The sequence below is a fragment of the Myotis yumanensis genome, unplaced genomic scaffold (genome assembly GCF_028538775.1).
Source record: "Myotis yumanensis isolate MYYU_CA2020_CCGP unplaced genomic scaffold, mMyoYum1.0.hap1 SCAF_3, whole genome shotgun sequence".
Classification (NCBI taxonomy): domain Eukaryota; kingdom Metazoa; phylum Chordata; class Mammalia; order Chiroptera; family Vespertilionidae; genus Myotis; species Myotis yumanensis.
The window spans coordinates 210,074,670-210,087,018 of NW_027223754.1; the positions used below are offsets into that span (position 1 = coordinate 210,074,670).

General features: G+C 41.1%; 1 protein-coding gene across 4 annotated transcripts in view; it reads left to right on the plus strand.

Annotated features, from left to right (window-relative positions):
• Nucleotides 1-5,983, plus strand: part of XPNPEP3 (X-prolyl aminopeptidase 3) — a 40,313-nt gene extending 34,330 nt beyond the window's left edge. For all 4 annotated transcript variants that reach the window (XM_070411185.1, XM_070411186.1, XM_070411187.1 and 1 more), the window contains 3 exons: nucleotides 867-987; nucleotides 1,999-2,249; nucleotides 5,663-5,983. In XM_070411185.1, coding sequence (XP_070267286.1) covers nucleotides 867-987; nucleotides 1,999-2,165 — 288 coding nt within the window. In that variant the 3' untranslated portion in view covers nucleotides 2,166-2,249; nucleotides 5,663-5,983. The remainder of the gene's footprint in view (nucleotides 1-866; nucleotides 988-1,998; nucleotides 2,250-5,662) is intronic.
• The last annotated feature ends 6,366 nt before the right edge of the window (nucleotides 5,984-12,349 follow it).

Here is a 12,349-nt window from a genome sequence, read left to right on the forward strand (position 1 = left end):
TCATTGCATACTGCATAGTGTGCAACTAGCTCAGTCGTCAGAAGACATAAAATGAAGTCTGGTGCAGAGGGTGGAAAAGGACACAAAAAGGAGGAGAGGTTAACTCTTGATTCTTTTGTGCTAATTTTGAAAAGGTAGAGGTCGAAGGGGAGGGTGTTTGTTACTTCAGTGACACTGTTGAGACTTTAACAATATCCTCAAGGGCATGTTTTTAGGGAATTTCATCTGCATCCAAATGTATTCAGTAAAAATGTAAAGCCTCGGCTTTAAATTAAAATGCCGGGTGGTCAAGCCAAACAGACCATTAAGGCATCTCCCATCTCCAAGGTTAGGCTGCCAGGGTTTCTTTTATCGATAGGAAAGAAGCTATAAATTCCTCCTGCTCAGGCCAGCAAATCTTTAATTAATGGATAGAAACATCCAGGCCAGTAAATGCCTAGTAATTGCAGTGCTATTTGATGTTTCAGCCTGCTCCACAAGTTGCTGTGAGATACCTGGGGTCTCCAGAGTAGACTTCCTGAGAGGGATGTGTGAATGTGGAAAAGAGAACTATTCTAACACAATCACCCTCCTTCAAGAAAAGAGATTTTTATTAACCATAGTCATTACTGGGCTTACCCAAGTCAGCATGTGTGTAGTATATGAAATACTGGGAGTGGAAATGTGGGTTAGTTAGAATGCATTGGCAGAATTTCATTCGAGAGGTGGCCGTGATCAGGGCTCTTGGTCAGTAGCCTAAGGACAGATTAAACATAGTGGCAGAACCATGGGGGAGCAGTTAACACCTACCTCGCTGACTTATACGTGCCCGACTGCCCCTCAAGGGGCCATTGCTCTAGTAATACTGTGGCAATTACCTTTTCCAGGCTGCTCGAAAATACTGCCCTCACCACGTTGGCCATTACCTGGGGATGGATGTCCATGACACTCCAGACATTCCCCGATCCCTCCCTCTGCAGCCCGGCATGGTGATCACAGTGGAGCCAGGTAAGGGGATAGGGAGTGTTAGCAGCCTCTAACCCCGTGGGACATGTAATAGTAGTGTCAGATAGAAAGGTGAACACCCTGGCGAGGGTGAAGATTGATAGGACAAGAGCAAGTTTTAAATACTGATGCTGTTTTTGTCATGAAAACAGATCTCATTCTTAGATTTCAAGTGTTTTTATCTCTAAATTAAGTAATTATAGCTAGGACACGTCTTTCATACCACCCTTTGAATCCAGGTAAACGTTACTCTCTGGCCTTGCATATCACTTAGTCCAGTCTGGTCAGCACGTGGGTGCTTCCTTAGACTTTGACTACAAAATCCTTTGCTGACCTTTTCTTTCTATCACAGAGCAGAAGGTGAGGAAGTTTATAGTTTCTTTAACTTGAAAAGAGTGTTGTCTGTCTGACTTCATGATTAGAGAGGGTACCTTGGGCTCTTAGAATTTCCAACTGTTTATTAAAGTCCTCTTATTGTTTTCACTTTACATTTATGGCTTATTGAGAGGGCTTATTTGAGTATTTCTACAGGCTTCTGGTTGTTCAGGCTAATAATCTACATAAGTGGTATTTAAATATGTTTTCAAATACCTTATATCTTTATTTTAGCGAAGTTCCCTTTTTCCAGGGGACTATTAGGCAAAGAAAGAATACATTTATATAATCTACTGGTTCCCAGCATATGCTGACATACTCACAGTTTAAGTAACTTTAGTGGCCTGCTTGAGCCACTAGAATATAAAAGAATCATGATCAGCATTACCATATGGAGCCTGTAGTCTACTATACAAAATAACTATAATAATAGTTCTAATAATGATAGTCAACATTTATTGACCATTAGACTAGACACTTTTATCTGTATTATCTCATTTAATCTCCATGACTCTAGGTGGATACTGTTAAGATCCTAGTTTTACAGATGGATTGTAACACAGAGAGATTAACTTACTTGCCCCAAATCATCCAGTTACTGCCATTTATGAACAGCACATTCCTTTTCCTACTTCTCAGGCATTTATATTCCAGAGGATGACAGAGATGCTCCAGAGAAGTTTCGTGGTCTTGGTGTACGGATTGAGGATGATGTAGTGGTGACGCAGGACTCACCTCTCATCCTTTCTGCAGATTGTCCCAAAGAGATCAGTGACATCGAGCAGATCTGCAGCAGGGCCTCTTGACCCTCATTGCAGCCCACATGCACCTCAGGTTCAAGGGTGTGCGCTGGCATCTGCACCTGAGCTTCCCGAGTGCTGTCTGTGTGGGTACGTTTATGTGTGTGTTTCACTTGGGAATGTGGGGCCTGTATGAATGAATGTGTGTAATTGTGTGTGTGGTCTTTTTTTGTTTTAAGTAACTAGAAATCTGGAAAATTGAATTTTTGGACTATATGTTACTGCAACTTTAGTTACATTAATTCTATAGAATTAATGACCCAGGCAAGTTTAACTTTTAAACAAAAAGGTAGATCTTGGTTACATATGTTCATGCATTCCAGTTAACACATTTAAATGTACAGAAATTCTTTCCTCCCCAGGTCTTTTCCTTGCAGTGCTTTTGCTGAGACCCAGTTAACATCATAAGATATTTGTATGATGCTTATATTACACTAAAAACCAGTGATTGTGTGAGTCCCTTGCATGCCTTTCATGGTGCCAACCTATTCCAGAACCTGTACATCTACCAGAGCCACATGAGCCTCATGGGCACTGGAATCCCGCAGTCCCACCATTCAGCTTCCCTCCAGACTCCAGCAACGGTGTATCAAACAAAACAGTTCTGAGCCTTTCTTGCTACTTGGTTGCCTAGGGCCTGGAAAGTATTTAGATTCTTGATAAGGAAGGACATAGAAGAGAAAGAAAAATATCTATGTGTCTGCTACAGATCCAGACCTCCATCCATCTGTTCTCAATCTAAAGATGATTCCTGTCCCAGACACCCATGCTTCCTGTATAGATTCTTCGTGCACTACTCCTCATAGCACATCCTTGAAGCTGCTGCCCTAGCCAAGGGCAGGTCCTCTTCTTACCCAGTTAAAGTGGGCACCCAGTTTTCAGAGAGCTACCCCTGTTACCGTTCTGTGATTTCTTCTAGTGCTAACAAAAACAAAATATGCTTATGCCACCAAGTGCCTAGAAACAGCCTAAGGTCCTTTTCTTTCTCTGATGTTAGCACTGGAAGCGTCATATTTCTCTCAACCCAGCATTGAACACAATTATGCAAGAACTCAGTTGTACAAGTTTGCAAAGTGAACAGGGCTAGATTATTGCATATGGTTTATTTGGGACCTTCTGTCAAAAAGGGAAGCTTTTAAGAACTAGTGTGTCCCCTTCTTAAACTTGTGTATGAACCCAAGATGTATAAAACATGCTGATTGTTGAAGCAAAAATTTGAGGGTTTTTAAGAAAATATTTGTATTAGCAAAGCACAGGCTCAGGGATTAACACTCCCTGCGGTGATACAGGCTTGCCTGTCTTATCAGGAAATCCCAAGGTGCAGAGCTCAAAGCAGACAGACAGTGGCTTCATCAGGAGACAAAGGTAATATTATAAACCCAAGTGATATAGATCGTGTCCTGACAGCGTCATCCACAAATGCTTGCTTTGTTCACCGTATCTCAGCCGCTGTGGGAAGGGATGGCCGCGCAGCTGGAGTCATCATCCCCTGCCTGCCCTCCTGCTGACTTCTCAGTCCTGTGCTACTTTCCAAACGAAGCGGACTTAAAATGAACCCACAGCTTGGGCTTCTCACCCGGGGCCTCCAGGGCCCTTGGGTTGGGTTTCTTTTATTCATTCACAATCCTGAAAGGTTTTTCCTTTTCTTCCTAGAAATCATTTCTATGGTCTTCACTGTTTTAGCTAAACACTTAGGCAGCTTTTATGTACAGCAGCATACTTGGACATGAACCAGACTCCTTCCGGTTAGATTCCAGTGAAACTGTGCAGGTGTTATGAGTAGTTAGAATGGCTGTTGTGGAGTCCCTGATCCAAGAATATCGTCCTTTGAGTCCCGGATTAACCACCACAGCTAACCATTTGATTAAGACTACCGGAACCATCACGAGATGACAGTGGGCATCTCAGAGCAGTGTCTTAGGGGCTGTCTGATATATCCAGGATCTGTGAGCAGATAATGGCGCACAGTGCAGGAACCTCATCCATTCTTCGCCACACCACAGACATACCCCACGTTTCCCTTCATGAAGTATAATAAATAACTTCCTATATATACCAGGCTCCCTCCTATAATGAAAACCTTAATTTAAAAAAATCTTTCAAATGTTCCACTGGGATTTTTCTCCCTGAATTGAATACATGAGATTAGATCCTTAACTATACCATCTAAATGAAGGAAGCATAGCTAGTACACTCTGCCGCATACTCTGTGTTTTTTTTTGTTCATCCTCACCTCAGGATGTTTTTTCCATTAATTCTTGGAGTGGAAGGTTGTGTGGGGAGAGAGAGAGAGAGAGAGAGAGAGAGAGAGAGAGAGAGAGAGAAACATTGATGTGAGAGACACATTGATCAGTTGTCTCCTGTACTCACCTTGACCTGGGCTGGCTGGATCCGGGCCTGCAACCTAGGTATATGCCCTTAACTGGGAATTGAACCCAGGCCCTTCGGTCCCCAGACCAACACTCCAAAAGCCAAACCAGCCAGGGCTACCGCATACTTTTATGTGTTTATTTCAGGAATTACTGTTTCCCCCCATAATCAGGAAGTGGACTGTGGAGTAAGAATTCACCCTTCCCATAGTCATAACATCCAAGTCAGGAAGCTACTTGTGATGGTGACTCCCAGTTCTCAGTGTGGGTCTTCTTTCAAAATACTATTATTTTCTTACTGATTTTTATAAGGTCAGAAAGAGAAAACTCCTAACTAACAAAGACATTATATCTTAATTGAGATTAAGATCCATGAGACAGCCCTGACTGGGTGGCTCAGTTAGTTGGAGTGTCATCCCGTACATCAAAAAAATAGGGTTGCAGTTCCATTCCCAGTCGGGGCATATACCTAGGTTTCAGGTTGATCCTCAATCGGGGCATGTACAGAAGGATACAGATCTGTGTTTCTCTCTTTCTCTTTCTAAAATCAATACAAACATCTCCTCGGGTGAAAAAAATCCATGAAACAAGTTAAATCCTCAGATCGTAACTAATTAAATAGAAAAATTGGGTTTAAAAAAATTTTTTTTAAACTTATGTAATCAATGCCCTCTTCAGCTTTCTTAATAGTAGATTACAAATATGATGCATGAGATCTGCCTCTCCCTCTCCTGTACCCATGCCAGAGATCACAAGTAAAGCATAGTGACTGTCCCATCAGCCCATGTATGACCTCAGTCCTTCGTAGCACAGTGTTTCTGACAGTTGCTACCAATAAAACAGTTGGAGTAAGACCCTCTCTGCCATCCCTCCACTGGCATATAAAAGATGATGTACGTGTGTGTGTGTATTGGAAACTGAGTGACAATGTAACTTGTGTGTATGTGTATTGGTCCAGAATGGTGGCAGCATAAAGGACCGCGCTTGGAAGAGGTTTTTATGGTTTGGTTAATTTTTTTAAATTTAAGCTGTTAGGGTTAAGTTTTAAGCCTGGGCAAATATATTCAAGGTAAAGTGTTTTATGCCCTTAGTAAAATGAGAAGGTGAATACATCATGAAACCCTATCGTTACAGCAGAATTCCATTGTCACAAAGCACGTGGGTTCTCCTGGCTGCTCTTCTGACCTCTGCCTCTGTGTCACGGAGGAGCTTGGGGTGAGCATCACTGTTGTTCGGATCAGGGGTCCCCATGAACTCAAGGCCTCTTGGGGTGTGCTCATGAGGAGCTAAGAGAACTGTGGTCTTTGTGAGCATTTCTTAATGCTTTGAATGACTTTTGTGCAATTATATAAATTCAATTTGGATAAAACGCTGTTACTTTTAAGGCCTTTTCCGTTGAAAATAGTTATCTCATTCCCCAACAAGGGAAAAGTATTTGTTACTGCCATTTAAAAAATAAATCATAAAACAATAAAAATGTTTGCACATGTGTGTTATTTTCAAATCTAGAGTTTACTGCTTTAACTTTGAGAATATTTTGATTTACAAAATATTTTACTTTACAGAGTGTTCATTAATTGCTGTTATAAAATCATGATAGCACCCGGCCAGCGTGGCTCAGTGGTTGAGCATCAACCTATGAACCAGGAGGTCATGGTTTGATTCCTGCACATGCCTAGGTTGCGGGCTCCATCCCCAGAGTGGGGCGTGCAGGAGACAGCCGATCAGTGATTCTCTCTCATCCTTGATCTTTCTCTCTCTTCCTCCCTCTCCCTATCATTACAAAGCAGTGAGTATCATGTCATAACAGAGTTACAGGGATGACATGAAAGAGGAAGGATGGACTACATTTGTGAAGGGAGTCAAGCCCACTGGTCAGAAGATAACCCTATGAGTTCTATAGTAAAACTAGAGGCCTGGTGCACGAATTCGTGCACTGGTGGGGGGCATGGCCTGCCGGGATCAGCCCACTGTGGGAGTGCACCGACCACCAGGGGGCAGCTCCTGCATTGAGAGTCTTCCCCCTGGTGGTCAGTGTGTGTGTCATAGCGACTGGTCTGGTCGTTCCACCATTTGGTTGCTAGGCTTTTATATATATAGATTGCTCACACATTATAGCACTTTCATTTACATTATCTCATTTATGCTTATGTTGAGCCTGTGAGCCACGTCACTAACCTCATTTTACAGATGAGGAAAATAGGCTCCCTGAGCATTCGACTCACCCAACGTCATATTGTAAGTAGTTCTGGATGGAATTCAGTTTCTTGAACTTGAAACTGATTTGTAAACCTAACACTCACTGAACTCTCATTAGGCCATCAGAATGCATTATATCATCTAATCTCTGCAGCAGCAATTCTTTTTTTTTTTAATATATTTTATCGATTTTTTACAGAGAGGAAGGGAGAGGGATAGAGAGCAAGAAACATCCATGAGAGAGAAACATCGATCAACTGCCTCCTGCACATTTCCTACTGGGGATGTGCTCGCAACCAAGGTACCGGAATCAAACCTGGGAACTTTCAGTCCGCAGGCCGACTATCCACTGCAGCAACAATTCTTATCACACCTCATTTTTATTTATTTTAAAATATTTTTTTATTGATTTCAGAGAGGAAGGGAGGGAGAGAAACATCAATGATGAGAAAATCATTGATCGGGCATGTGCCCTGACTGGGAATTGAACCATGACCACCTGGTTCATAGGTCGATGCTCAACCACTGAGCCATGCAAGCTGGGCTCACACCATGTTTTATAAATGAGAAAAGCAAGACTTTCAGAAGTTCAAGTAATTTGTCCAAGCCAGGATTTGAATTGAGCTACAACTCAGCTGAGCCCTGAACAGCCCTACTGCACTGTGCAAGTGAGCACTCCAGTTCTCAGTGATCCTGACTGCCATGGTGCAGCTGGTGTCACACACACCTGGGTTAGCATCCCTCCTTGGCCATGTACCAGCTCTCTCACCTTAAGATCATTTTCTTAGCTTTCTCTTACCTTCATGTTCCTCGCTTATAGAATAGGAATCATATGTATCTGGCTCATAGCATCTCCACTTTTTCTTTGATTTTGCTTTTAACCCAATATGTAATCATTACTGTTGTCTGCCTTTATCTGTAGGGCATAAGCTACATGAGGAGGGCCTAGGACAGTGATGGCGAACCTAGGACACGCGTGTCAGAGGTGACACGCGAACTCATTTTTTTGGTTGATTTTTCTTTGTTAAATGGCATTTAAATGTATAAAATAAATATCAAAAATATAAGTCTTTGTTTTACTATGGTTGCAAATATCAAAAAATTTCTATATGTGACACGGCACCAGAGTTAAGTTAGGGTTTTTCAAAATGCTGACACGCCGAGCTCAAAAGGTTCACCATCACTGGCCTAGGACTATCTGTACACATCTTGTTCACCATTGTAACTCCTACATGCAGGACCGGGCCTGGCACATGGTGCGTACCCAATAAATATCTGTTCAATAAACAACTCATCCCAGAGGGAAAAAAGTTCTCTTTCCCAGCTTCATTAGGTATGACTTCCCTGGAAGGATTCTGGTACAAGTAACCAGGGCAATGAGATATTATGAATGGCCAACCTTGGGTAATTTGGGACCATCTCCTGCCAAGGGAGGTAGGAGGGTGATTGGCAACCCTACCAGAATCACAGGTGGGGCCAGTATCACAAGTGACCCGTGCAGTCACACAGGCCTCGGGGCTCAGAAGGGCCCTGCACATGGGTTAATGCTCTGCTGTTGCTCTTGAAATTCTTCATAATTTTTGAACTAGGACCTTTGAATTTTCATTTTGCATGGGGCGCTGCAACTTATGCAGCTGATCCCGATCACATCCAATGGGTGGTGAGGGACCAAAAAAAAAAAAAGAAAAACGGAACAGGAGGAAGTTTTCTACCAAAAACAAGGTTGGGGAATGATAGAAAGTCCCAAACTGGAAACATTGTGTCTACGTGCCCAGCTCCTCATGAAATAGACTGTGAGCTCCTCTGAAGCAGAGACTATACCTTATTCAGTGCTGTTTGTAGCTTAAAACGGTACCTTGCATTTTCTTTTAATTAAGTTTATTATTTTGAGATAATTTGTAGATTCTACATACAGTTGTAAAACATAATGAGATCCTGTGTGTGCTGTACTCAGTTTTCTCCAGTGTTAACATCTTGCAAAACTGTAGTGCCATATCACAGCCAGGATATTGGCAGAGATATGGTCAAGATACAACACTGCCATCACCACAGGCATCCCTTTTAGAGCCACACCCACTTCCCTCCCACCTCCGTACCCCACTCCCGGCAAGCACTAATCTGTCCTCCATTTATATAATTTTGTCGTGTCAAGAATGTTACATAAATAGACTTATACAGTATGTAACCTTGTGGGACTGGCTTTTTTTTTCACTCAGCATAATTCTCTGGAGAGTCATCAGTTGCATGTAACAATGGTTCATTTCTTTTTACAGCCAAGTGGTATAGATGTACCACAATTTAACCATTTCCCATTGGAGGACATCTGGATGTTTCCGGTTTGGGGCCATTACAGATAAAGCTGCTAACATCTGTGTATGGGTTTTTATGTGAATAGAAGTTTTTATTCTTTGGAATAAATGCCCAGGACTGCAATTGCTGAGTTGGACGGTAGTGGCATGTTTACCTTTCAAATATACTGCCAAATTGTTTCCCAGGGTGGCTGTTCCATTTTGCATTCCACCTGCAATGTATGAGGGATCCAGTTTCTCTGCATTCTCGACAACAGTGGCGTTTGTCACGGTGTTTTGTTTGATACTTTAGCCATTCTAATAGGTGTGTACTGACATCTAGTTGTGGCTTTAATTTGCATTTCTGTAATGGCCATTTACTTCGAACACCTCTTTCTGTGTTTATTTGCCACTTGTATATCCTCTGATGAAATTGCTCTCTGTCTTTTGCCCATTTCCTAACTGGATCATTTGATTATTGACTGTTGACTATTAAGAGTTCTTTCTATATTCTGGATATTAGTGCTTTATCACATATGTGCCTTGCAAAAACTTCCTCCCACTCTGTCGCTTGTCTTTCCATCCTATTAACAGAGTCTTTCACAAAGCAAAAGTTTTAAATTCTGATGAAGTCCAATGTATCAGTTGTTCCTTTTATGGATCATGTTTTTGGTGTCAAGTCTAAGAACTCTAGCCCTAAATCCTACAAATTTCCTACTGTTTTATTCCAAGAGTTTTATAGTACTATGTTTTACATTTAAGTTCATGATACATGAGGAGCTAATTTCTGTATAAGGTGTGAGAATAGGTCTACGGCCTTGTTTGTGATGTTTTCTTTGCCCATGGATGTCTAATTGCCCCAGCACCATTTGTTGAAAATGCAATCTTTCCTCCACTGAATGGCTTTTGTATAGTTGTTAAAATTTAGTTGAGCATATTTGGGTGGACCTTTTCCTGGGTTTTCTGTTCTGTCCCATTGACATATATGTCTGTTCCTCTACCAATAGCACACAGTCTTGATTGCTGTAGCTGCATAATAAGTCTTGTAAGCAGGTAAAGTGACTCCTTTTCAAAAAGAGTCTTGAGTTTCAAAATTAGTGATTCTTCCTTTTCAAAATTATTTTAGCTATTATAGTGCTTTTGCCTTTCCATATAAATTTTAGAATAATTTTACCTGTAACTACAAAAAAAAACTTCCTGGGATTTTGAGAGGAATTGTGTTAAACTGTACTAATTTGGTGAAAGCTGAACTTTTTACTATGATGAATCTTTTCATCCATGAACATGTCTACTTATTAAAAGTCTTTTTTTTTTTTTTTAAATATATTTTATTGATTTTTTACAGAGAGGAAGGGAGAGAGATAGAGAGTTAGAAACATCGATGAGAGAGAAACATCGACCAGCCGCCTCCTGCACATCTCCCACTGGGGATGTGCCCGCAACCCAGGTACATGCCCTTGACCGGAATCGAACCCGGGACCCTTCAGTCCGCAGGCCGACGCTCTATTCACTGAGCCAAACCAGTCTCGGCTACTTATTAAAAGTCTTAAAAACAATTTTCAGTGTTGTTAGTTTTAAGTGTACCAGTTCTATGTATGTTTTGTTAGATTTGTACACATTTTTTATAAATGATATATTATTTTTAATATCTATTATGTCCACCCGTTTATAGCTTGTATATACAAATACAGTTTTTGTATGTTTATTTTGTATCCTATGAGCTTGCTGATCATACATATTAGTTCTAAGAGGGGTTTTTTAAGATGCCTTAGATTTTCCACATAAACTGTGTCATCTAGAAATGGGACGGTTTTATATCTTTATTTCCAATCTGTATGCCTTTTGCTTTCTTATTGCACAGGCTACAAGTTCCAGTGCTACAATAAATAAGAGCGGTAAGAGAGGCCATTCTTGCCTTGTTTCCAATTTGAAGAGGAAAGCATTCAGTATTTCACCATTAAGTATGTTAGCTGTAAGTTTTTTGGTAGATGCTCTTTATAAAGTTCAGGAAGTTCTCCTCTATTCCTACTTTTCTGAGAGTTTTTATAATGAATGGTTGTTGAATTTTGTCAAATGTTTTTCTGTGCCTATTGTATGATCATGTAATTTTTCTTCTTGAACCTGTTAATATATGTAATCCATTGGCTGATTTTAAAATATTGAAACTTACATCCCTGGAATAAACCCCACTTAATCATGGTAAATAATTCTTTTTGTTGTTGTTGTTAATCTTCACCTGAGGATATTTTTCTATTGATTTTTAGAGAGAGTGGGAGGAGAGACAGAGAGAAACATCGATGTGAGAGATACAGCGATTGCCCCCCCCACGTCCTGACCAGGGCCAGGAATCCAGGATGGTATAGGTCAGTGATGGCGAACCTATGACACGCAAACTCATTTTTTTTGTTGATTTTACTTTGTTAAATGGCATTTAAATATATAAAATAAATATCAAAAATACAAATCTTTGTTTTACTATGGTTGCAAATATCAAAAAAATTCTATATGTGACACGGCACCAGAGTTAAGTTAGGGTTTTTCAAAATGCTGACACGCCGAGCTCAAGAGGTTCGCCATCATTGGTATAGGTCCATTAAGGAGCTGGAACTTTTATTCCTCTGCCTGAGAATGAACTCCCCTATCCCTAGGGTGCCTAAATGTCGCTCCTCATAGAGACCTCATCACCCAATTTAATGTTGCTTCCATCTTCCCTCAATCTCATGACCTTGTTTTGTCTTCTTCATTGCGCTTAGGGATCCAGAGATTATCTGATGCATCTATTCACTGACATGTCATTTTCTTACTAGGAGTTTGACACCTTAATCACTGTGTCTCTTCTCTTTATATCAGGACCTGGATCATACTCAATGAGCTTGTTGAATGAAGGATAAATATGCCTTCAATATCTTAATTTGCTCAAGGTTTCTAGTCTTCATCTAGGGGCCTATAAGGACACAATAGATGACAGAAAGCTAAACATGGAATCATTAACAAAACTTGAGATAAAAAGAACCTTGTAGGGTTCCTTTCCCTTCCGAGCCTGGTTGAGGCTGTAATGTTTTCACGGATTCGTTGTACCTGTTCATGACTAAGACGGGAAACAAACTGCGGTTATTCTGGTTTAGCAATGGAGTCAACACACTCCCTTGCTCTCCGGTTTTCTTCCGAGAGAAAATAACGAGATTTCAAATAAGCCAATCCAAGATTTAGGAGCGATGTGAGTTACACCTCCGCAAGGTTAGAGACACACACAGAGGTCCTGGTCCGAGGGTGACATAAGTACAGGTGTGTGGGCTGGGAAGGAATGTCCAGGAAGAACCCACAGCTGAGTGGT